Source organism: Rhodotorula paludigena (assembly GCF_050403205.1).
Source record: "Rhodotorula paludigena JCM10292 DNA, Rt_paludigena_JCM10292v1_ctg8, whole genome shotgun sequence".
Classification (NCBI taxonomy): Eukaryota; Fungi; Basidiomycota; class Microbotryomycetes; order Sporidiobolales; family Sporidiobolaceae; genus Rhodotorula; species Rhodotorula paludigena.
In genome coordinates this window covers 1-23,236 of record NW_027481450.1, presented here as the reverse complement: position 1 = coordinate 23,236, position 23,236 = coordinate 1, and the positions used below count along the sequence as shown (strand labels likewise).

Genomic DNA, 23,236 nt, shown 5'->3' with positions numbered 1-23,236 from the left:
CTCGTAGCTCGCTTCAGCGGAGTGCGGATGGGGTCAAGGTGGATCCGGACGAAGAAGGCGGCCAGCGGTGCAAGGCGGGGTCAGGGGGACGCACGCTCGCTTTCCTCACTCTTGGCTCAGATAGGCAGGGACCGTATGCATTGCAGAATCGTGAAGCACTAGTACACAACAACAGAGGGAGCGATAATGCGAGGGAGAGCAAGTCACGCCTTGGGAGGTCGTGCGCCAAAGATGCTGCTGCCGACCCGCACATTCGTCGACCCCTGCTCGATCGCCTCGGCAAAGTCGTTGCTCATGCCCATGCTCAGCTCGAGCCCGCCGTCCGCTTCGAGCGCGCGCACCGCGTCGGCCCCCGCGCGCTCGCGCAGCGCCGCAACGAGCGCCTCGCGCGACTCTTTCAGGCGCTCAAAGTCCGGGTTGCGCTCGCCCGACGTCGACGCCTCGAACGAGCCGATGGTCATGAGTCCCTTGAGGCGCAGGGTAGGGCACTTCTGCACGACGTGCAGCGCAAGGTCGACGAGTCCGCCCGACGGGGTCGAAGGCGACAAAGCGGGCAGGCCCGACTTTTGCTCCTCGCCCGAGGTGTTGACCTGGAGGAAGACGTTGAGCGGGTTGGACCGCGGTGACGGGGCGGAAGAGAGGGCGTTGTGCAGGTGGTTGGCGGCTTTGACAGAAGTGAGCGTCTCGACGGCGAAGAGGTTCGGGATGGCTGCGATGGTTCGACCGCGTGTCAGCTACGAGCATCATCGTTTGGCATTCGACTGCACTCACCCGCGAGCAGCTTGGCCTTGTTGGACTGGAGAGCGCCGATGAAGTGCCAGGCAATGTCACTCGGCAGCTGTTGACAGAGGGATCATCAGCCAGAGTTCCGTCCCTCGCAAGGAGTGCCCGCGCGCACGCACTTCCTTGGCCTTTCCCTCGAGCTCCTGCGGGTAGTTCTCGCCAAAGTGGCGCACGCCGTGCTCGTACAGAGCGAGGATGTCGGATGCGGGCTTGTACTTGGAGACGGCCACGAGGCGGGGCTGCACGGCAGGGCGTCAGCGTGTGGGTACAGCTTTGGACTAGATTGTGTCTGCGGACCTTTGGCCCCTCTGTCCGCCGCGCTGCCGCGCCGTCGACTTGCCGCAGGATGTCGTCGTAGTTGTCGCTCAGCTCGCGCGCACGCTCGGGGGCAGCAGGTTCGACGGGCATGGTAGCAGCGCGAGATCTGGCAGCAGCAACTCGAGCACAGGCGCTGAATCTGCGCGCGAGCATGCAAAGAGTCGGCGTCGAACCGGCGAAGCAGAGTCCGGGTTCGGCTCAAGCGCTCCACTTGCTCCCGCTGGACTGACTGGCTGGCGAGCGCGATAGAGACGATGGCTGCACAGAGCTCGATCGACTGGAACGACTTTATCTCGGAGCGCGGCAAGCGGTGGCAGCCGTCGGCGAGTGCGTTCCTCTCGTCTCTGCGGGCTGTCCTGCGTCCGCCCAGTCTCTGATGGGGCGTGTGAGCGTTGCGTGCCCATGCGGATCGTACAAGCGCTCGCTACCAGCTTAGCTGACCCTTCCTCGCTGTTGCCGCCTCCTCTCTCCTCGTCCGGCTCGAGCAGTCCGCGGCCTCTTCCCGCTCGAGAAGATCCCGGGCATGGTCTCGTTCCTCGCTGGCAAGCCCAACGCCGACACCTTCCCCTTCTCGGCGATCAAGGTCGACCTCAAGCCCATCGTTCGTCCATGTCCCTCCCCCACCTCCTCGCCCTCTTGACTCGCTCATCCCGACCTTCCCCGTGCAGATCCCCGGCGACCCGGTCGAGACGCTCACAGTCGAGTCAGATGCGCTCAACGAGGCGCTGCAGTACGGCGCGACGGCGGGCCTGCCCGGGCTCAACAAGTGGGTCGAGACGCTTCAGGAGGTGCGGCACAAGCGTGCGAAGGACGGGAGCTGGCGCGTCAGCCTGGGCAGCGGCAGTCAGGACTTGATCAACAAGGTGCGCGCGAGACACTGAGCAATTCGAAGGGGGAGAAACGCAGGGGCCCCTTCAACTGAATGTGCCGACCTCTTCCCAGGCTTTCCACTCGCTGGTCAACGACGACGATTCGATCCTCATCGAATCGCCCGTATACTCGTGAGTCATATGAGTCATAGGCCTTCTGTTCGCTGTGTCTGGATACAGCGTCTCATGCATTGCGCACTGTGCAGCGGCACCCTCGGCCTTCTTAACCGGTTCCAGGTCAACCTCATCGGTGCGCGCTTTCTTGCGTCTGACGTCGGGCTTGTAGCTGATATGTTGACCCTCAGACGTCCCCGTCGACACCGAGGGCCTCGACCCGGCCAAGCTGGAGCACATCCTTTCCAACTTCTCCGAGCTCTACCCGGGCAAGCGCTTCCCCAAGCTTCTCTACACCATGTCCGCTCCGCGCTTGCTCGTCTTGAATTCGAGCACTGACTGACCTCGCTGTTCCGCCAGCCCCACCGGCTCAAACCCGACCGGCGCAACCGCTCCCGAAGCAAGGCGGCAGGCCGTCCTCGCTCTCGCGCGCAAGTACAACCTCCTCATCCTCGAAGACGACGCATACCACTACCTCTCCTTTGACCCGGAAAACCTCGTGCCGAGCTACTGGGAGCTCGAGGCGCGCGAGGGCGGCGAGACGGGCAGGGTCGTCCGCTTCGACTCGTTCTCCAAGATCCTCAGTTCCGGTGCGTGGATACCGACAGAGACTCGATGATCCTAGCTGACGATAAAACGGTATAGGCATGCGCCTCGGCTTTGTGACGGGCCCGAAGGAGCTGATCGAGATTATCGACCTCCACACCGCCAACACGAACCTCCAGCCCTCGTACGTCTCCGGACTTCCCCTCGAAGTGTCCTCGACTGACGCACGCATCTTTGCAGCTCCACCACGCAGGCGATGGTGTCGGTCCTGCTGCACAAGTGGGGCCTCGACGGCTTCCTCGCGCACACGCGCCGCGTCGCCGCCTACTACAAGGACAAGCGCGACATGTTCGAGAAGGTCGCGCACAAGCACCTCGATGGGCTCGCGACGTGGGTGTCGCCTGAGGCGGGCATGTTCGTGAGTTGACTCCGTCAGGTCGTCCCCGTGTTGGTTGCAAGGAGCGACTCCGCGCTGCTCGGAAGCCGTCCGCTTGGAGGACCATCGTGCTGACAGACCTCCTACTTTGTAGTTGTTCCTCAATCTGCAGCTGACTAAGGACGGCACTCCCGGCGACTCGTCCTCGCTCATCTCGAACACGGCCGTGCAGAAGGGCGTCCTCGCCGTCCCCGGCACGGGCTTCCTCCCCAACGGCGGGCCGTCGCCGTACGTGCGCGTGTCGTTCTCGCTCGCGACCGAGGAGGACGCCGAGCTCGGGTTCTCGAGGCTGCGCGAGTGCATCCTCGAGGCGAGGGGAGAGTAGATGGGTTGTGGCTCAGTAGATTAGACGGGCGCGCGTGCAGTAACTCTAGCAAGCGACTCCTGAGCTTGACTGTGCGAGCTGGATCGTCTCTGCGAGCGAGACCTGTGTTGACATCTCCTTCGTGGGCGCCACTTCTCTCGCGCATCCTCATCGCGCTGTTCGTGCAAGGCGAGCTCGCGCGGCCTGGACATAGCTACCAGCTATCTGTTTGACTCGCTCAGAACCCTCTTGATCTTGCAAAGCCGCCCTCTCCACGATTGACCTCCACCGCCTCCTCGTCGGTTCGGGTGTTCCCCTCGCCGCGCAGCGGGCCAGGCGAGCAGGATGCGCATCGTGACCTGGAACGTGGTGCGTATTCTCTCCCGTTCGGCTTGTCTCTCGCTCACAAGAGTGTCGCTTGACAGAATGGCATCAAGACGCTTCTCCAGTACCATCCGTCAGTCCACCTGTCTTCCATTCAAGTCTCTCTGGAGTGGCAGACTGGCTTGCTCGACGTGTTTCATGAGCGCTGACGAATCACTTGGCGCAGATGGAACAAGAAGCGGACATATGAGGGCATCATCGACGACCTGGGCGGCGACATCACCTGCATCCAGGGTGCGCCTCTCTGCGGCTCTCGTCCCGCTAAGAGTCTCACTCAGTCTTGAGCTTTTGCAGAGACGAAAATCACACGCGCGCAGATGGAAAAGGGGCTCGCATGCATGGACGCCTACGACTCGTTCTTCTCGTTCTATCGCCGCAGCGTCAAGGGCGTGCACGGCACCGCCATCTTCACGAAGCGCAGCGTCACAGTGCCTGTCAAGGCCGAGGAGGGCATCGGTTCTTCGCTCGTTCCGTCGGCAATGGCGGTTGAGGAGCGCATCGGCGGGTACCCGCTTAGCTCGGACGCGGACCTCGACTACAACACGATGAAGGACCTCGACTCCGAGGGCAGGACGACGGTCGTCGACTGCGGCTTGTTCGTCCTGATCAACCTGTGCGTGAACGAGCCGTTCAGCTTGCCCAGCGAGAAGGGCCTGACTCGCTACTTGTGCAGCTACTGCCCGAACGAGACCAACTCGGACCGCCTCGTGTTCAAGAACAACTTCAACACGATGGTCGACCGTCGCGCGCGCGGACTGATCCGTGCGGGCCGCCAGGTCATCGTTGTCGGCGACCTCGTGAGCCCCGTCTTCCTCCTCCTCGAACGCGAAGCTGTCACGACGGTTTTGCTGATGAAACGCTATGTGTCACAGAACATCTGCGCGTCAGATCTGGACACCGCCGAGCCGGATCAGCGCGCGCGCGACCAGGGGCTCGAGAGCTTTACGGATCACCCGCCGCGAGCTTGGCTCAGCCAGTTCACCGGTCCAGACGGACCCATGATCGACATCACGAGGCGCCTGCACCCGGATAGGAAGGGCATGTTCACGTGTACGTGGCCTTTCGTGCGCTGGCTGCTTGTGCTACGCTCATTCTCCCGCTGCAGGCTGGAACACGAAAATCGACGCACGTCCGTCCAATTACGGCACCCGTCTCGACTACATCCTCATCACACCCGGGCTGCTACCCTGGGTTAAGCACTCGGACATCCAGCGCGACGTCGTCGGATCGGACCATTGCCCTGTCTACCTCGACCTGCACGACTCAATCGACATCCCTGGCCGTGGCACCGTCACGATCTGGGAGGAGCTCAACCCCGGTCGTCGCGTCGGCGACAAGCTGCCGCCCGCACCGCCCTTCGCGGCGCGCTTCTACGACGAGTTCTCCGGCAAGCAGAAACTGCTCTCGAGCTTCTTCACCAAGAAGTCCGACGTGCCGCCCTCAGCGACTGCTGCACCCGACGTGACGCCGTCGCCTTCGCCTCAGCCTGGCTCACACTTTGCGCCAATACCCTCGGCATCCACCGCCGACCTCGCTCCGCCCGCCTCCTCCGCAATGACCTCCTCGCAACCTCTCTCGTCCTCCAGCCAAAGCAAGAAGGGAAAGGGCAAGGCTAAGGAGCCGTCACCTCCGCCCGACAAGGAGAAGAAGGTCGGCCAGCAGGCGCTGTCCAGCTTCTTCAAGCCGCCTCCAAAACCCGATCCGCCAGCTAAGAAGCGCAAAAAGTCGAAGACGGCCTCGCCCGCCTCGTCTACCTCGACCTCTCGCGCCACGTCGTCGCAGCCGCCCAAAGCGACCGGCTCACTCGAGCGCGGAGCAGGCGGGTCCGAGGTGCTCGTTCTCGAAGACACCGACGAGGATGGTGGCAGCGCCGACTCCGCCGACGAGCGCATGGCTGCGCAGGCCGACGCGACGGCCGCAATCAATGCCGAGTCGGCTGCAGCATGGTCGAGCATCTTCGCCAAGAAGCCGCCGCCGTTGTGCGAGGGGCACAACGAGCCGAGCAAGCTGTGGACGGTCAACAAGACGGGCATCAACAAAGGCCGTCGGTTCTGGCTCTGTGCGAGGTGAGTCGGACGCCGCAAAAATCGGCGCTGGAGCGTTTGACTGACTTTTGCTCCCCCTTTCGCAGGCCTGTAGGTCCCGGTTATGACCAGGGACAGGCCAAGCTGCACGTCGACCCGCAGTACCGCTGCAATTTCTTCCAGTGTGCGCGGAGCTTTTCCGCGCTCTCGCTTGCTTAGCGTGCTGATTCCGTTCGGGTGCAGGGGAGACGAGCGTCAAGCGACCTGCCGGGATCGCGCTCACGCCGTCTGCCAAGAAGCGCAAGGCCTGACCTCCCATCTCGCGCGTTGTACCCGTTCCATTTCGTCTCAGATTGTTGTCTCATCCACTACGCACCGCTTTGCAACGCTTTCCCTCCCCTTGACGCACCGATGAGTGGTTTCCTGCGCGATGTCGCACATGGATGTGACATTCAGTCGGAACCGTTCGCTGCTGCTTCTGCTTGCCGCCCATCGCTCTTTCTCTTCTGCTGGAGCTCCAAATCGAAGCATTGCGAATCTCGTGACAAAGCAACCGCACACCGTCCTCATCAAGAGAGCGCGAGGTCCGTACGCGTCTCGTCAATACCTCGTCGACCCTTGCTCGCGAGTTGCTCGTCTATCGCCCACGGGGCCTCTCCAGATCACAACGACGAACAGTGCGGACGCCCTAGCCTTCCTTCGGGCCGTCACACCCTTCCGCATTGCATGAACGAGATGTGCATCTGTGCAAGGCTGGTCCGACCTCTGTCCAAACGGTCTGAAGCCCGGGAAGAATAAGCCTAGTACAGGTCGTTCTCCTTCTCTCCCCCCTTACCCTGCGTACCGTTCTTCTTCGCCTCGCCGAGCGCCTGCCCCGCCACCCGTGTCTCGCGCTGCCGCCCCTCCCGCACGGTCTGCACCGAGACGTGGTTGAACTGCTTCTGCACGGCCTTGACCGCTGCACTCGCGCCTGCGCCCTGCAGGCCGTCGTCCGTCGAGCCCGACTCGGCCGAGTGGTCCGATTCGGACCCGCTCGGCTCGATGGACCGCCCGCTCTTGCCGACGATGAGGCGGCCCGGGTTGCGCACGCGCTCGTTGCGGTTCGGCACGCCCTGCTTGCTCGGCCCTTTGCGTACGTAGTGCGCCTTCCACCCGGGCTGCTCGATGACGGGCTTGCACGGGTAGGTGCCTTCTGGGACGAGGCGCGCGAACTCGGCGGGCGGAAGCGTCCAGGGACACTGGATGCGGCTGTTCGGGAGGCTCGAGAGCTGAGGAAGCCAGGTGCGGATGTAGTCGCCGTGCGGGTCGTACTGTGAGGCATCGAGTCAGCGAAATGCCAACTTCTCGGAGGCGCTGGAGACGTGCGTCGTTGCCCTGCTTGACCGGATTGAACTGTCGCGAAGCGCGCGCATCGTTGCCGACTCCGCTGACGTACTGCCAGTTGCCGAACTGCAGACAGGCAAAGACGTCAGCACAACTGTCCAACACCATCGTTGCGGCAGGAGCACGAGTCTCACGTTGTTCGAGGGCTGTTCGGCGATAGTGGATCAGCTCGTGTTCAACAGATCAGGGTGAAGTAGGGACGCACCTCGTAGTCGATCAAGTGTGACTCGAAAAACTCGGCGCCAAGCCTCCAGTCGATCTGGCAGTCCTTCGTGAGGAAGGAGGCCACGTTCTGCCGCCCTCGGTTCGACATGAAGCTGCAAGGTGAGCAAAGTGAGTCAACTGACGTTGATCTTGCGCAAAGACCGCACCCGTGGAGCAGTAAGAGGCTGACGCACCCCGACTCGCGCAACTCTGCCATGTTCGCATCGACGAACGGCACGCCCGTCTTGCCCTGCATCCACCTCACCGCAGCCTGCTCCGAGCTGACGTCGTCCTTGAGCGGCTCGTCCTGGTTCCACGACTTCCACCACCCAGGCTGCATCTTGACGTGTGCCTGCTTCGGGTCGGTCACCTCCTCGAACCCGCCGAGGGTGAACAGCTTCGAGCCAAATTTCCTGTAAATATGCGGTGTAAGCATCGTGACGGGGCCTCACGAAGGAGACGAAGGTGGCTTACCGTGCCGCGAAGAGGAAGTAGTCGCGCCAGAGAAGCTCGAACCGGACCCAGTAGGCGTTCTGCTGCGACCCGTACTTCTCCTCGTACTCCTCGAGCGCACTGATGATCGTCCTGGGCGAGACCATGCCGAGGCAGAGGAACGGCGAGAGCTTGGTGCTGTACGCGTGCCCGAGGAGCCCGTTGCGCGTCTCCTTGTACCGCGAGACGGGCGGCGGCCCGCCCTGCTTGAAGTACCACTCGACGCGCTGAAGGGCAGCGGTCTCGCCCCCTGCGTACGGGAACGCGCTGCGCTGGTTCCGCCCCTCGCTGCCTGCTCGCAGCTGGAAGGTGTCCTGCAGGGGACGGAGGAGGCACTGGAGGACGAAGTCGAGACCGCGATGATCGGCCTCGATCTGGGCGCCGTAGCCGGGATATAAGTCCGCGCCGTCAGGCGGATGCGGGAACGGCTTGAAGTTGGGCGGGATGGGGTGAGGCGCGCGGCCAAGGTGAGGTAGGTTCTCGATGCGCTTGCGGAAGGGGGTGAAGACATCGGGCATGGCGGCGGGAGCGAATGGGAGGTCGGAAGGGTGAACTGCGCACGCGGGAGTCAGCAAGAGCATTTGAAGACTGCGAGACGAGTTGACGCACTTAGCGGGACCTGATCATACATGACTAGCGGCACGCCGACCCCCTTCAGCGCCTTCCGCAGCTTGCGCTCGATCGCCTTTTCCTCGGAATAGAACTGTAGGTCGCGAAGAACCAGAAAAGTTAGCTTGCAGTAGGAGGCGCCAAGTTGACCCATGACGCACCTCCTCCTGCAGGTACACCGCCTTGACTTTGTCCCCGTTGGCGCGCATCGCCTTGACGATGTCGGCCGTGACCTTCTCCATGAGGCCATAGCGGATGAGGAGCTCTGACCCGCGCTGGCGGAGCGAGTTACGCATGTCGAAGACGCCCTCCGTGAGGAACCTGGGTGATGGAGAAACTTGTCAGCGACGACCTAGTCGCACGCACGCCGGCTCGTGCATCTCGAGCGCCTTCGAGGGCTGTGCTTCGAACAAGCAAGTGCCGTAGCGGACGAGACGACGTACCTCGCCCTGAACGCCCCCGTCCTCCAGAACTTGCACAGCCGCGTCCGAGCCTCGGGTCCCTCGCGCTCGTAGCCGGGCAAGCCCGAGAGCTCGACGAAGCGCTCGTCGAACACGAAGAGCGGGAGGACGTGGGTCACGTCGTCCTGCTCGCGCTCGTGTGCGCAGTGGAAGAGGGCATTGTCGGTGAGGCGGAGGTCGTTGCGGTGGAGGGTGAGGATGATGTTGCGGGCCATGGGGCCGGGCTGGACGGGTACAGGTGCCTGGCGCGGCGAGACAATGCGATGCGATGCGTGCGAGAACCGGAGAGAACGACGACAGAGAGGAGGAAAGAGAGCGCGAGAGAGAGAGCCGGCGAGGCCTGTGGGTGTCCTGACTGCTGCGTACACGCTGGAATGTGCTCGCTCTGTACTCTGCGCGGCGATGCGCGGCGAGCAGAGTGGTGGCGTGCGACAATGGCGCTTGTCTCTCGAGGGGCCAGGGTCGGCCGACGACGAACTCAGCGAACGTCCTCAAAAAGCGTGCGAGCGGGCACTGGAGCAACTGCAGAGTCCTTCCAGAAGCGCTCGTATACACGGCAGCCAGGAGAGAGGCAGTGCTTCCGTTGTTCCTCCTCATCAGCATGCGACGATTTGGCGACGATCGTCAGGCCGCGAGAGCGATCGGCGGCCAAGTTGCACACACCGCGTCTACCAACGCGTAATGTCCTGGTCCTCGCCCTCTGCCTCGCCAAACAGGCTCGCCTTCTTGACCTCGAACCCCTTGCCCGCCTCGTCGCGGTCGGGCTCGACGAGCGGCGCGCCCTCGTACACCTCGGGCAGCCGCGCGTGCAGCCACTGCAGGACGTGCTCGTTGATCTGTTCAAATTCGAGCAGGAACCCGTCGTGCCCGTCCGGCGAGTCGATCACGACGAGCTCGGCGCCCGGCAGCGCCGCCGCGAGCTCGCGCTGCTCGACGAGCGTAAAGAGGCCGTCTGTCGAGATGGCGATGACGAGCGCGCCTTCGGGCACGCTCGACAGCGGAGGCGGAGAAGTTGGGCGATTGCGCCCGACGTCGTGCGCATCCATCTTGCGCGTGAGGTGGATGTAGCAGTTGGCGTCGAATCGCGACACAAACTTGTCGCCCTGGTATCGCAGGTACGACTGCGCAGAGAAGATGGGCGGCGGAGAAGGAGGAGGGAGAGGGTCGCCGTTGGGTGCGAGCGGCAGCTCCGAGTCGGCAGACGTGTTGGGCGGCGAGGCGGGCCGCGAGCCAGACGCGAACGGCTGGTGCCCGTCGTTGTGCACCGCTTCCGCCCGCTCAGCCGCTGTCCGTGGCAGGCCCAGCGAGTCCGTCATCTTGCCCCTCCCGAGCGCCGCACCGAGCTTCTTCGCCTTGGACCGCGGGCCCTCGCCATCCGAGTCGACCTCCTTGCGCCCGAACCGGTTCTCGAACGAGTCGCGCGACCGGTACGTGAGCAGCGCCGCCATGCGCGCTGCCGACAGGCCGCGCTTCGGACCCTCGCCGTCCGGCGCGTACCAGCCCGACTCGTACTCCGGGTCCGAGTAGATCGACTGCCGCTGCGCCTCGCCCCACGAGATGCCCCACGCGCTGTGCCGTGCCGACGTCGCGATGGGGCAGATGTTGCGAATGTACCCTGGCGGCGAGGTGAGCGGCCACTCGAGGACCGCCATGCCGCCCATCGAGCCGCCGATGACGGCCGCGACGTTCTCGACACCCAGGTGGTCGAGGAGGATTTTGTGCAGCCTGCCGGTTCGCCTACGTCAGCGGGGTGGGCCTCGACTTTGAGAGCACCAAGTGCGCACCGAACGTCGTCGCGCACGGTCGTCAAGGGGAACTCTGGCCCCCACCACCCGCCGTCGTCGCGGTCCGGGTTCTTCGTGACAGGGGACGCGGTGCCGTACGGCGAGCCCATGACGTTGGCGCAGAAGATAAAGTAGCGTGTCGGGTCAAAGGCGTGGGAGGGACCGAGCAAGGGACCCCACCTGTGCGAGCGAAGCGAGGTGAGCAGGTGCGAGAGAAGGTCGACGAAGAGAAGCGAGGGCGCACCAGTCCTCAACGTCGCTGCTGCCGGTCAGCGCATGGCAGATGACCATGACATTGTCCTTCCTGTGACACTGGGCGAGTCAGCGCGGCCGAGGAACCCATGCACGGCGACGAGACGGACCGGTCGTTGAGCTTCCCCCAGGTGCGGAAGCCGACCGTGACATCGCGGAGCGTGGTCCCGCTCTCGAGCGTGAATTCGGACACGGTCGCGACCGACTGCGAGGGAATCAGGCGGGCATAGCGCGTGTTGGCGGCGTCCGGCAGAGTTCCAGGCGGAGAGATGGAGACTGCGGGCGAGCGCAGCGATCGGCTCGCGCTCGACAAAGAGCGAAAGGCGGTCCGGAGCGCACCAGTGGGAGCTGCCATGCCAACTGCAGAGCTCGCTCGGCCCGTCTGAGGCGAGGAAGCGGTGCAGAGTCAAGCTCCGCCTCGTCTCGTCGTCGTCGTTGCGAATGGCGCAACCTCCGGCTCAAGCTCTCGCGCATCCTTCCGAGGGTGGCTCTGCGAGTCCTACTGCTGCGATTGTGCTCCTCAGCGATGCGATTCGTCCTGCTCTCCCGGTGCTACGCTTCGGCTTGGCCTCTCCTCATCGTTCGCCTTGCTTGGCTTGACTGTGCGGGCGTCGCAACCTCTGTGGGACGAAGGCTGCCCCTTCTGAAATGCACGTTCTCCCGAGTGCAGTGCACATGGACGCGTGTGCACAGTCCCCGTGTCGCGTGTCCCGCTCAGGCCGCTCTCCGCTTCGTCTCCTCTTCGGCGAGCTCGCGCTTTCTCCTCGTTCCGCCGTTCCCTTGCTCCTCCTTCTCGCGGCATACCTGCAGTGAGCTGCTCTGCGCGCGTCCCTGGGCTGCGATGCCTCGACCGTCTTCAGCAGATCTCCTCGTGCGTTGTCCTCTCTTGCCCCGGCGAACGCGCTGACCCGTACCTGCCGAGCAGGCCTACCAGCTCCAGCAGGCCGCGCAAGGCAAGGCAGGACGTACCTCGCCGCTCCCGCTGTCTGCGCCTCCGTCCGCCCAGTTCGGGTACAGTCCGGCTTCGAGCAGCGAGTCGTCCGCGCCGTCCCCCTCCACCCCGGCAACCCCCTGGCTCAACGACTTCCAGACCGCCCAGCCTTCCTGGGGCACTCAGAGCAAGCGCCAGGACCCGCCCGTCGGACTGGGCATTATCGACGTGCAGGCCCCGTCGGTCAAGCCCGTTGTGCGAACGGCGCTAGTGGCCGCCGACCCGGACGACGAGACGGATGAGGAACTCGAGGCCGAGCTGAACGACTTTGGTTACGGCGCGCCCAAGCGGCGCAAGGAGAAGAAGGAGTCGCTTCTCGGTGCGTTGTCTGATTCTGCGACGATGTCGAGATGTTTGGGCTGACCTGGTACACGAATAGACATTCTGAATTCGGACCCGCCCGACTGGATGGTCCAGACGCCTTCAGCGGCAGTACTCGAGCCCGAATCGGCTCCAGCGATCGCTGCCAAGCGCAGTGGCACCTTCTCGTCCAAGATCCGGCAACGCTTTGGGTCGCAAGCTCCTGACGGTCCCGCTGTCCAGTCCGACTCGTACGCGGCTTTCTCGACGCTGCGGACGAGTCGTTCCGCCGGCAACCTCCTGAGCAGCCTGCGTGGTCGTCTTGGCAGCAACGTCAGCAACCGCTCGCGCGACGACTTGGCCGAGTCGGGCGCGCCCAGCCTCGCGAGCGTCTCGCGCACGAGTCTGCCCCAGGCTCCGGCATACGGCAGCTACATGCCACAGGTCCCTGCTCCGCCTGTCTCGCAGAAGAAGCTCGCGGCGAAGGAGGCCGACTACGTTGGCGGTTCGACTCGCGACCTCGCCGACTTTCTCCGCTCGAGCGGCCCGCCCGTTCTCGACGACTTTGGCTTTGTCAGCCCCGACATGCCTCGGCGCACAAGCGAGGCGCGATCTTTCCCGTCGAAGCTGCACAAGGCGCGCGGCGGTTCTGCGTCGCTCAAGAGTCGCTCGAGTCGGCCGTCGCACGTTCGCGCAGCCTCATCGAACGGTAGCGGCAACCTCGTCATCACACCTGCGTCCTATCGCAGCACTGCGAGTCCCGCTCTGGCGGCAGAAGGCGCGCCCGGCGGAGTCGCCGCGGTCAGGGCTGCCATGGTCAAGCTCTCGTCGCACGGTCGGCGCGCAAGTCTCCTTCACGCCGCCGCCGCACCTCCCGCTTCAATCCGTCCGCCTACACTGGACCGCCAGCCCTCCTCAGAGGGCAGTGACGCCCACAGCGGAACTATCCGCGTGGACGACACCTTCCTCGAGGCAATGTTTGGCCGCCCGGCTGGGACCGGGCCCCGTGCGCGCGCCGCGAGCGCAGACGCTGCGAGCGTCATGGGCGTCATGGAATTCGTCTCGCGCGACGAGCGGGACCACGGGTGCGCGAGCAAGGAGGGCGGTGCCGACGTCGAGAGATTGCCGGTCGAGACGAGGGCGGGAGAGATGAGGGACCGGGCGGCCGCAGCCGTCAGGGCGCCACCTGCCTTCACAAGGACCTCGTCTCAGAGCTCGGCGCACCTACCCTTGTACGGCTCGTCTCTCACTTCTCCAGCAGTGCAGCGGAACTGACAATGTCGTGTTGCAGTGGTTCGCCCAGCCGGGTCGCTTCGCCGCAGCGCGTTCCACGCAAACCCGTTCCGGCCGCTATCCCGCCCATAGAAGAGCTGCTCGACCCGTCGCCGCCGCGACGCGCGCCGGTCGTCGTCAAAGCGCACGCTATCGACCGATCGGTCGACGAGAGCCCCGTCAAAGGCTCAATCGACCTCGATGCGCCGCCTCGCAGTGCCAAGCTCGCACCCGATACGCCACTGTCGCCATCGTCGACGATCTATGCCACTCCGCCTGGCACCCCGACGCCGCCTCGCCATGAGCCCGCCTCGCCCACATCCTCGAGTCGCACGCACACGCCCGTCCCCGAGCGCTACATCCCGCTCGTCGAGCAATCGCTCAAAGCGCCGCGCCTCGTGCGCCCGACGACGGGATCGAGCGCCGCGACCGGCCTCTCGGTCGTATCGTCGACGCTCTCGCGCGGCGCGTCTGCCTCGCCCGACTCGCTCATGGACCCGTCTCTTTCTACTGCCACAACCCTCGCGACTCTCGTGGCGGTGCCCACTGCCGCAGGCGTCGTCATCGACCGCTCAGCGACAGTGTCCGCAGCGGAGGATCCGCTCGTCTCGGCGCTCGAGGCGCTGCAACGGTGCATGCAGCAGGCAGCAGCGATCCCCGTCGCTGTGGAAGCTCTTGCGGCTGCGCACAACGGTCACGCCATGCTGCAGGCGATCGCGCCGACGTTGCAGGGCTTCGGCGAGCAGATGCGTCTCGGAGCGCAACTCGTCGATGAGGTCGTCGCGCGCGTGCAGGCTCTGCCGGCCGATCAGGAGGTGGCTCAGGCTCGGGGGTGCGACGCGCAGGTCGGCGAGGTGGCTGAGGCACTGCTTGCAGGCGAGGGCGACGGATTCGCGCAGGTCGGCGTTGACGGGCATCAGGTTGCTTGACGCTCGTCCACTGCAACAGGGGTGCTGGATCCGGTAGACAGAGCTATCGTATCGTAACGTTCGTTATGCAATAGCATCTCTCGGGCACGAGGGGTCGCAGTTCGGCACCGTTTCATCCGATCAGCAGTGAGCGATCTTCGCACGCTTCGCGATACGGCCAACCCTTGTCATTTGATCGTCGTGTTGACACGGGCACCAGCAATATGCGCTCGGGCGAGATGCGCGAGCGGCGATGGCTGGATGTTGGCGGAATGACGCGCGCGCGGTGGCCGCACCGCCTCCCCCGCCGGCGATGAGCCTTTGACCTTCTCAGCACCTTGCATCGCTCGTCCTCCTCGACTCGAAGCGACTTGAGCACAGGTCTACATAGCTTGCAGTCCACACACAACCACCAATGGCGCCCCCACCGCAGAAGAAGCGCGTCGTGATTGTCGGAGCCGGCGCAGCGGGCATGTCCTGCGCCGAGCAGCTCAGCCAACACCCGGACAGGTTCGACGTGACGCTCATCGAGAGTCAGGGCTACTGCGGCGGACAGGCCTTCAGCATTCCCATCGACGAGAAGAAGTACGGCGCGAGCTGGATGAACCAGGGCGTGCAGGGGTGCGTTCCGCGTTCGAATCGCTCGCGCTCTTCCAGACTCATCACCTTCTAAGCAGCGGTTCTTGGATCTACCACCACACGTTCCACATGTTCAAGGAGCGCGGCACGCAGGCAGAGCCGTCCGTTCTCTCCTTCGTCCCTCCCTTTCCTCGCTGATCCCTTTGCTCTCAGCGTCGACCTCGAGGTCTCGTTCGGCAAGGGCGACAAGTTTTGGACCAACTGCTTCCCCACCAAGCTCGTCGAGAAGCACCAGAGAGAAATCAAGCGGTTCAAGTGGGCCATGAAGATCATGCGTTGGTTCGAGGTCTTCTGTGCGTACCCGACCCCACCGTAGCGCAATGCGGATCTGACCAAGCGGCTCGTCACAGTCGCTCTCATCCCGATCAAGGTGTCCCTCAAGATGTTCTTCTTCTCCGAGGAGTGCGTCGACTGGCTTGCTTCTCGAGAGTGCCCTGCGTGAGCTAACTATCTGACACGCGGCCGCTCAGGTTCATCAACTACATGATATACCCCAGGTCCGTCTTCGTGTATTTCACGAGCCCGATGCAACCACTCGCGAGAGTAGAACGGAACTAACGTTATGCTTCCTCAGCCTCGCCCTCTTCCTCGGCACTGGCAATGCTACGCCGGACCTGCCGTCCATCATGATGGAGCGCCTGTACACTTCGCCTACGTACGGCATGTGTACGTGCCGGCCTGCCTCCGAACACGTCTGCATTCGACTCTGACCCGTCGTGTCGCAGGGTACCCTGTCGACGACAAGAGCCTTTCGAGCCGCAAACCGCCCATGGTCGTATTCCCGGAAAAGACCAAGTTCTACACCGACTGGCAGCACGCCCTCGAGGAGCGCGGCGTCAAGGTCCGCCTCAACACCGAAGTCGTCTCCGTCTCGGAGCGCTCGTCGAAGCGTGTCAAGATCATGGTCCGAGGCCGTCGTCCCCAGCCCGACGGTCACAACCCCAACGGCGCCGACCAGGACTTGCCCGAGCACGAGGAGGAGTACGACGAGCTCGTCATCTGCACGCTCGCCGACACGGCCAAGAACATGCTCGGCAAGAAGGCCCGCTGGATCGAGAAGCGCGTCCTCGGCGTACCCAAGTGGTCCGACGATGTGACCGTCACGCACAATGTGCGTCTTTCGCTTGCGCTCTCCCGCTCCTGCGAGTCGAGCATTGCGCCGCAGCGACGCTGACCTGTTCAACCGTGTCTTCCTCAACGCAGGACGCGGAGTACATGCGGAAGTGGTACACCGTCGATTTCCCGCCGGAGACGGCCGTCTCGAAGCTTGGCGACCGCGACGAGAGTGAGCGCTATCACGACGGCAAGACGGCGTTCAACCCGTGAGCGCTGCTTCTGCACGAGCACGCGCTCAAGCGCTCGTGCTCCATTGAGATGACTCGGAAACACCTTCTCTGACGCTCGCCTCGGAACAGGATGTATCTCATCAAGCAGAACCCTGGTGACCCGCGCAAGCTCGAAATGTGCGGCTTTCCCGGCCGTTGCGAGGGTATCCATACTCACCTCTACTTTTTGCGCGCAGGTGCTTTGACTGCAGCGCGTTCCAGTACCAGCTCAACCAGGGCAAGCCGTTCGAGGACCACGTCTTCCAGGTGCGCGAGCTCATTTCGTCGAGTCCGCTGCGCTTCACATGCTAACGAGCAGCGCACAGACCATCTTCCTCAACACCAAGCACAAGAAGTACTGGTCGAAGGACGAGATCAAGAAGGACAAGATCAGTGCGCCCTCTCGCTCTCATTGACCTTCGCAACCCGGCTTGACTGACTTGACTACGCTTTGCCAGTTCGCGAGGATTGGTGGCACCAGCTGTGCCACGGCTGGACGCACTACCTCGGCTGCGTACCCTGGATGTGGTTGCTGCAGGGGAAGAAGCGCGTCCGCTACGCTGCCGCCTGGACTCTCGGTGCGCCCTTCTTCACGCCCGCCTGTGTCATAGCAACGTTTCCTGACTCTGGTTTCTGTCTCTCGGCGATGCTGTACACAGTCAACGCGCAGTACGTACCCGTTGCGCGTCGCTAGACAGCAAAGCCACTAATGCTCCCCGCTGCATTTGCTCACTTCTGCGCAGCGAGCTCGCCGTCGTCTCGGGCATGGCGGCCGCGTACAGTCTCGGCGCCTCGTACCCGGAGGAGCTCGAAAACGACGACTTTGCGCTCCTGTGCTTCCGCCTCTACCTCCTTCTGGACCACAAGACGTGGTACAAGAAGGGATCGCACCGCGACTAGATGGACGCGAAGGGAGGCAGCGCACAGCGCAGTGCGAGGAAGGAGTTGGATGGAGCGGCGCTAAGCTCGCCTGCCGAAGCGGGCAGCGTGGGGCGGGCGACGACACCGTTTCCAGCCGTATGTACATAGCTCGCATGCACTCTCCTGTCGTGTTCGGAAGGTACTCTCTTGTAGCAATCCGTAATATCTAGACCCAAGCGGTCCTTCCATTATCGCCCGAGCCACACCGCAATCTTGCCCACCAGCCTCTCACCCACGGACGCAAGCAGCTCGCGCACTTCTGCTTGCGACTGCGGATCGTGCCACGCGGTCGAGAGCTGCGTATGAGCGCACAACAGCATGAGTATACGGGTCCGGAGTGCCGTGCCGAGAGCGCAAAGGGCAAAGAGCAGGGACGCACCAGCAGTGGCATGATCGCTCGCCTCTCAAGCGCGAGCGCGCGCAGCAGCAGGTCCTTTGACAGCGTCGTCGGTTCAAGGCAACCTGGCGGAGGGGGCGAGGGGAAGTCGACGTCGTCGTCGTCCTCGTCGTCCTCTTCGTCCTCGTCAGACGCCTGCTCGCGGTCCTCATCATCCTTGTCGCCCTCCTTGTGAGTAGATGTCTCCGGCTTGTCGTGCGATGATTGCGGCGCTCCGGACGCCGCGCGCTCGAAAGCGACAGGAGCGGAGGGATCGAGTGGGTCGGGAACCGTAGCGAAAGAGGTGATGCGGGAGCCTGTGTCGAGGAGCGGCTTACACTGCGACCAGGGGTAGTATGCGTTCGTTTCCTGCGGATGTGATGTGTCGGTGAGCCCAAAGCGGACAGGAAGGTAGGACTGCAAGGCGAACCGGATCGAGGAGGAGCGACGGCTGATAGTCGGCCTTGTACCGCATCTTTGGGCAAGAGTGAATGTAGAACCCTGTACAATAACAGGTGAGTACGTCAACGAGACGCGAAAGCGACACGAACACACCCATCATGTACCTCCCTCCCTCGCCCTCCCAGGCCCCCGCCCGCTCCATCTCGCGCACCATCTGCGCCTCCCGCAGCGCCGACACCTTCCCGAGGCTCATGCCGGCATAGTCCGGATCCCACACAAAGTAGACGGACGAGACGGCTTTCGGGAGGAGATCGAGCACAGCAAAGGCGATGAGCTTGCCGTCGAGGCGGTAGAGGGCGTGGTGCGAGCCGTACGAGTAGGCGGACGACCGGGTCGGCTCGAGCTTTTGCATTAAGCGTCAGCTTTGGTTCGCCTGGGCAAAGAGAGAGCACGCACCTCGAGCGGAGTGTCAACGAGGAAGCGGCGGAATCCCTTGGCAGACACTTTTGACGCCGGCTCGCTGTGGACCTCCATCTGAAAGCGCGAAACTGTCAGCGCGGCGCTTCACCAGGGGAAGCAGCGCCAGGTATGCAAGAGAAAGCGCAGCGCACCTGATATCGTCGGAACAAGGCGTACTTCTCGTCGGTGTAGCTCGCCGGTTCGACGATGTACTGGAATGAAGCGCGACTTCAGCGTCGTTCCAGCTCGGAGACAGATGCACTGAACGTACCTCGAAGCGGTGCTTGAACGGTTCGGTCGGATTGCTCTGCTCCCAGTCTCCCGCGTGCACCGCCTCGCCCCAGTCAGCCGCCGCGCTCTGCCCCGCCTTGCCCTTGCCCTTGCCCTTCTCTCTGCCCTTTGCAGCGCCCTTCACGCTCGCCTCGTCCATCTCGGCATCCGCCGCACCACTTCGTTCGCTCGGAGCTGGGCCCCACCCCGCCTGCCCCTCGCGTTCTCCGTCGCGCATGAACGCGGCGAAGCGCTGAAGCACTTGTCGCTGGCTGCGCGACGGCTTGAAGGCGCTCGCGTCGAGGGTGATGGTGTACTGCGGGCAGCAGGTCGCGGCCATGTCGGGCTTGTAGAGGTAGGCGCCCGACCTGCGGAAGCCGCGGTCCAGCAGGCCCTTGTACGTCGAAGCGGAGAGCACATGGGCCCAGCAACTTCACGCAGCAGGACAGAAGTCAGCTCAAGCGCCAGCGTCCGTACGGTCGGGTCGAGCGAGACAGTCAGCCGCACCCGTACGACTTGCTCGACTTGGCTGTCGAGCGCCCGCCCTTGATCTCTGAGCAGTACCCGCACGAGTTTGCGCTGTAGCCGAGCGGCTGGAGGATCGAGAGGAGTTCTTGCGATGATGCGGACGAGTCACCGTCCGAGTCGGCGACAGAGGAAGTCGAGCTGGCCATGTGTGTGGGCTCGAGGGCAGTAAAGGAGCACTTGAGCCTGTCGAAGCCTTCCTGCGCTCTGAGCCGGTGCGATGTACGACGCAAAGGAGCGTCCGCAACGAGGAGCCCAACCCTCGGGGTCGCGCCCGCGCAAAGACGGGGTCGGCAAGAACCTGAGCCTGCTGTAACAGTGCTACTCGACGCTTCGGCTGAGCTGCACTCGCTCCCGGACCGAAGGCAGACCAGCCGAGGTGAAATCAGCCCCACTCAGGTTGGTTTCGTCCCGCTCCCTCCGCCGACCCCGGCAGCGCCCTTGAGGGACCTTGTAGCACTCAAGTGGACTACTTAGCCTCCGACCACGCACCGCACGCGGTCGCCGCACCTTCGGACGCCGGTGTCGCTCTCGCTCGTCGACCCCCTGATGGCCACGCCAGGGCCTTCTATGAGACGTGAGGGCGGGCAGAGGTACCTGTGCGTCTAACGAGCAGTACTCTGGTGCGACGTAAGCGCGCGCTGACCCCGCTCGTCGCGCTGCAGACCATGCCGCGTCTCCCCCACCTCGTCCATCGTCCCCGACTCCGTCTCGCCCGAGCCCCTGGCGCGCAAGCACCACTACCACTCGTCTCGCACGATATACGACGAGCAGACGGACCGCTTCGGAGGCGGATGGGACCTTCCGCCCCGTCAGCGGCTCCACTCAACCGGGACGAGCGAGGTTGCCGACTCGCTCTTCCGTGAGGATTCGCCTCCGCCGCTCAAGAAGGTCAAAAGGGAGGAGAATGAGGACGATCCTTCGCCCCGGCGCGAGGGATGGTCGCTTCCCTCATCGCGCGGCTTCCCGCCGACCCACCGTTCCGAGTCCGCCTTTTCCGCCTCTTCCTACCGCGCGCGCTACACCCGCTCGAGGTCCCCTTCCCTCGCGGACCCTATCGTCAAACCAGAGATCAAGGACGAGGAGGTCGACGCGCGGCTGTACGACTCGCGCGTCAACACCGAGCGCCGTCGTCCCGACCGCGACAAATCGCGCGCACCGTCCGCCTTTGACCCCGCCGTGGCGGTCAAGGCAGAGCACGCAGACGAGGCGGAGGGCGCCTTTGGCGACAGTGCAGGCGGACACGAAGCTGAGGGGCCGATGCTGCCTCCACGGCGCAAGCCTCGCGCTCTCGCTCGCCATCAGCAGCAGCAGCAGCAGCAGCAGCGCGATGGGGGTCCTTCGAGCGGGAGCGAAAGTGGCCGGTCGAGCGACGAGGACGATGAAGATGGCGACGGGCTTGACGAGTCGCCCGAGGGAACGCCGTTCGCGGATCCGCCAGTGCACAAAAAGCGCAAGCGCAAGGTGACGAAACCGAAGAAGCCGGCGATCTTGAGCAAGAAGCAGGCGGCTGCAGCGAGTGAGTCGTCTACCGAATCCCTCGGACGTAAACGCTCACCTCTTCTTGGAGCGCAGCCGACGACTTCTTTGCCTCGATGAACCTCCCGCAGCCGTCGTACGAGCCGATCGGCGCCAAGCGCTACGTGACCAATTTCCTGGCGCGCGCGACTGCGAACCTGCCCAAGGAGGCGCGCGTCGATGACATCGGCGAGGCGACGAGCATCGAGTCGGTAGGCGACGACCGCGAGGAGGACCCCGGCAGCCCGTCTTTCGGACGCGCGCCACCGGCTCTCCCGGGCGAGCCTCTCGTCGATTTCTCGCCGCAGCTCGATGCCACGCCGTACGAAGCTCGCCGTGCGCCGTCTCCGACCGACTCGCTGCCCGACTTTGACGAGTCTGATGTGCCGGAAGCGCCCGTTGCGCCCATCCTTGCCGAAGAGGAGCTCCTCGAGGAGCAGGCTTACTTCAGCGCGCCGACCAAGAAGGGTGCAGTGGACCGCTGGATACTCGCGCTTGGGCGAGACACTAGGCCGTTGAGCGAGTGCGTCTCGCTCCTTCCTGCGCTCTAATAGCCGAGACTGACCGAGCCTCTCTCTCTGTAGCGAGTACTCCTTCTCTGTCTTCCAGTCCGACCGCCAGGTGCTCGCGCGACTCGGTGCTCCAATCCCTCCGGCGTGTGTCTCCTTCATGGTCTCACGCGAATTCCAAGGTTCCGACGGTTCCAAGCTCGTCACCACGCGTCCTTCCGCCTCGGTCTGCGCCGACATCTGGGCCGACCTGCTCGTCCCGTCGCACGAGCAGCGCCACGTTCCCGCGCCGAGCGGCGGCAGGTCGTGCCTCTGCCCGCTGTTCGTCCCCTCGTCGCGTCGCACCTGGGATCAGGAGCGCTTCGAGCTCGCGAAGAAAGACGTCCAGGCCAGCGACATCATGCGCGTGCTCGAGGAGGTCTTTGAGCTCTCGGACGATGTGCTTGGTCGGCAGTGGGTGGACGGGTCCAGCGCAGAGCTTGTCCAGCTTATCTACGACCACAATTGGCTCTTCCACACCCGTGCGTCGGCGCATTTTCTTCTGTCTCTGTCTGCATGCTGCTGAGTGTCGTTCGCCCTGCAGAGATCATCGAGCTCGCTCGCGTCGCGCGCATCTCTCGCCTCCTCGCCTCGCCCTACCTCGTCGACTGGCTCAAGAACCACATAGCATACCGTCGTCGGACCGCACGTCTCGAGATCGAAGAAGCGATGGCGGGCATGCAGCAGGAGCAGAAGCGCGCGGACTGGGAGGGCCGCAATGCAGACCCGTCGTACCACCGCCTGGTGCTCTCGCTCAAGACGCGGTCCGAGCAGGAGTGCGCTCCTAGTCCCGTTCTTGCTCTGTGTTTCCTGCTGACTTGCTTGCTGCTCGCAGCGAGATGGAGCTCACTTTGCTGCGCGACCGCCTCGAGAAGCACGCGCCTGTCCCGACGACGCAGCAGGTGCCATCCGAGCGACACCGTTCGGCCGAGGTACAGTCGCTGCCGGTGGCTCAGCTCTCCGCCTACGAGGCCCTGAAGCAGCGCGACAAGGCGTACGGGGCCAAGGGATGAGGTTGGAGGAGTGCTTGGTTGTGTCTTAGCGCCGGGTCTAGTTGCGGACTTGCTTGCATTGCATACGACGTTAGCTGCATGCGTCTTGGCTCGCGTGAGCACACTTGTAGTCCTTGGACAGATGAGAGCGGCAGCCTCGATGTGGTTTCAGCGGGACTCGGCAGTATCAAGACGTGAGGCAATGAGAAGGACTTCCTCATGCAATAGAAGAATAGTTCTGAAAGATCTGAGAGGGTGCAGCTGGATGTGAAAGACTGGCTTTCCCTCAGGAAAGACTGTTTTGCCTGGTCGAACCCCTTCCGCGAGCTGGTCACTGGTGGACGACCTTGTCGTCCTAAAGATGGAAGGCTCGCATGCTAACCGTTACACCACGAGCGCCCGTTGATGCTGAAAGCGCCGAGCTAACATACAGATCGCGAAAGAGAAAGAGGAGAAAGCAGTGCGCAAGAAGAGCACGAGACGGCTTGCTCCTCTCTCATCTCTCTCCCTTGCACTGTCTGCCTGGCGGTCTGTCCACTTAACGTCCCCCAACCATCAGGGCAGGAGACGGCAAGCGATCGACATAGGTTGGGAAGCGGGACCTGGATGGAAAGTGGTGCGCAGTGTGCAGCGGTTGCGGCTACCTCTTGGCCGGCGTTGCCCTTATGCAGGCCTCACTGACAAGTGCACAACTGACTCAGTCTGTATTTTGGCTGCAGGAGAGGGCCTGCACCTGCAAAAGAGGGTGAAACCGACGGCCTTCTCAAGTTTGGCAAATCCCTTTCTTGCGGGTCTGGCTCTATGCGCGGTTGCCAAAGGCAGTGTTT

At 63.7% G+C, this 23,236-nt stretch overlaps 9 protein-coding genes across 9 annotated transcripts; 5 read left to right on the top strand and 4 right to left on the bottom strand.

Moving 5' to 3' along the window:
* Positions 1 to 203: 203 nt before the first annotated feature.
* Positions 204 to 1,191, bottom strand: JCM10292_000060 (pyridoxal phosphate homeostasis protein; the record flags this gene model as incomplete). The annotated part of the gene is made up of 4 exons (XM_076647166.1): positions 204 to 709; positions 772 to 838; positions 903 to 1,022; positions 1,081 to 1,191. 4 exons carry the CDS (start codon positions 1,189 to 1,191, stop codon positions 204 to 206), a joined length of 804 nt encoding a protein of 267 aa, XP_076507093.1.
* Positions 1,192 to 1,355: 164 nt separating this feature from the next.
* Positions 1,356 to 3,391, top strand: JCM10292_000059 (aminotransferase-like domain-containing protein; the record flags this gene model as incomplete). Its single annotated transcript, XM_076647165.1, has 10 exons — positions 1,356 to 1,428; positions 1,590 to 1,702; positions 1,770 to 1,964; positions 2,044 to 2,102; positions 2,177 to 2,220; positions 2,276 to 2,384; positions 2,445 to 2,674; positions 2,730 to 2,814; positions 2,871 to 3,048; positions 3,161 to 3,391. 10 exons carry the CDS (start codon positions 1,356 to 1,358, stop codon positions 3,389 to 3,391), a joined length of 1,317 nt encoding a protein of 438 aa, XP_076507092.1.
* A 324-nt stretch (positions 3,392 to 3,715) lies between these two features.
* On the top strand, positions 3,716 to 6,089 carry JCM10292_000058 (uncharacterized protein; the record flags this gene model as incomplete). The annotated part of the gene is made up of 9 exons (XM_076647164.1): positions 3,716 to 3,739; positions 3,796 to 3,827; positions 3,921 to 3,988; positions 4,049 to 4,367; positions 4,428 to 4,551; positions 4,627 to 4,804; positions 4,860 to 5,820; positions 5,886 to 5,962; positions 6,022 to 6,089. 9 exons carry the CDS (start codon positions 3,716 to 3,718, stop codon positions 6,087 to 6,089), a joined length of 1,851 nt encoding a protein of 616 aa, XP_076507091.1.
* A 489-nt stretch (positions 6,090 to 6,578) lies between these two features.
* On the bottom strand, positions 6,579 to 9,142 carry JCM10292_000057 (uncharacterized protein; the record flags this gene model as incomplete). Its single annotated transcript, XM_076647163.1, has 9 exons — positions 6,579 to 7,088; positions 7,144 to 7,227; positions 7,296 to 7,307; positions 7,367 to 7,478; positions 7,560 to 7,778; positions 7,840 to 8,410; positions 8,467 to 8,560; positions 8,628 to 8,787; positions 8,910 to 9,142. The coding sequence occupies 9 exons, from the start codon at positions 9,140 to 9,142 to the stop codon at positions 6,579 to 6,581; spliced, it is 1,995 nt and encodes a 664-aa protein (XP_076507090.1).
* Positions 9,143 to 9,595: 453 nt separating this feature from the next.
* On the bottom strand, positions 9,596 to 11,318 carry MET2 (homoserine O-acetyltransferase; the record flags this gene model as incomplete). The annotated part of the gene is made up of 5 exons (XM_076647162.1): positions 9,596 to 10,652; positions 10,712 to 10,891; positions 10,956 to 11,015; positions 11,074 to 11,239; positions 11,303 to 11,318. The coding sequence occupies 5 exons, from the start codon at positions 11,316 to 11,318 to the stop codon at positions 9,596 to 9,598; spliced, it is 1,479 nt and encodes a 492-aa protein (XP_076507089.1).
* A 486-nt stretch (positions 11,319 to 11,804) lies between these two features.
* Positions 11,805 to 14,455, top strand: JCM10292_000055 (uncharacterized protein; the record flags this gene model as incomplete). The annotated part of the gene is made up of 4 exons (XM_076647161.1): positions 11,805 to 11,834; positions 11,889 to 12,273; positions 12,334 to 13,486; positions 13,546 to 14,455. 4 exons carry the CDS (start codon positions 11,805 to 11,807, stop codon positions 14,453 to 14,455), a joined length of 2,478 nt encoding a protein of 825 aa, XP_076507088.1.
* Positions 14,456 to 14,849: 394 nt separating this feature from the next.
* Positions 14,850 to 17,298, top strand: JCM10292_000054 (uncharacterized protein; the record flags this gene model as incomplete). Its single annotated transcript, XM_076647160.1, has 14 exons — positions 14,850 to 15,055; positions 15,112 to 15,174; positions 15,227 to 15,366; positions 15,424 to 15,475; positions 15,544 to 15,570; positions 15,648 to 15,739; positions 15,799 to 16,184; positions 16,277 to 16,395; positions 16,489 to 16,536; positions 16,596 to 16,665; positions 16,725 to 16,791; positions 16,857 to 16,976; positions 17,058 to 17,067; positions 17,142 to 17,298. The coding sequence occupies 14 exons, from the start codon at positions 14,850 to 14,852 to the stop codon at positions 17,296 to 17,298; spliced, it is 1,557 nt and encodes a 518-aa protein (XP_076507087.1).
* A 209-nt stretch (positions 17,299 to 17,507) lies between these two features.
* ATE1 (arginyltransferase) lies at positions 17,508 to 19,500 on the bottom strand (the record flags this gene model as incomplete). Its single annotated transcript, XM_076647159.1, has 8 exons — positions 17,508 to 17,615; positions 17,699 to 18,064; positions 18,126 to 18,196; positions 18,251 to 18,500; positions 18,554 to 18,631; positions 18,709 to 18,768; positions 18,828 to 19,257; positions 19,334 to 19,500. The coding sequence occupies 8 exons, from the start codon at positions 19,498 to 19,500 to the stop codon at positions 17,508 to 17,510; spliced, it is 1,530 nt and encodes a 509-aa protein (XP_076507086.1).
* A 400-nt stretch (positions 19,501 to 19,900) lies between these two features.
* On the top strand, positions 19,901 to 22,430 carry JCM10292_000052 (uncharacterized protein; the record flags this gene model as incomplete). Its single annotated transcript, XM_076647158.1, has 6 exons — positions 19,901 to 19,950; positions 20,017 to 20,870; positions 20,927 to 21,392; positions 21,454 to 21,899; positions 21,962 to 22,193; positions 22,253 to 22,430. 6 exons carry the CDS (start codon positions 19,901 to 19,903, stop codon positions 22,428 to 22,430), a joined length of 2,226 nt encoding a protein of 741 aa, XP_076507085.1.
* Between the last annotated feature and the right edge of the window lie 806 nt (positions 22,431 to 23,236).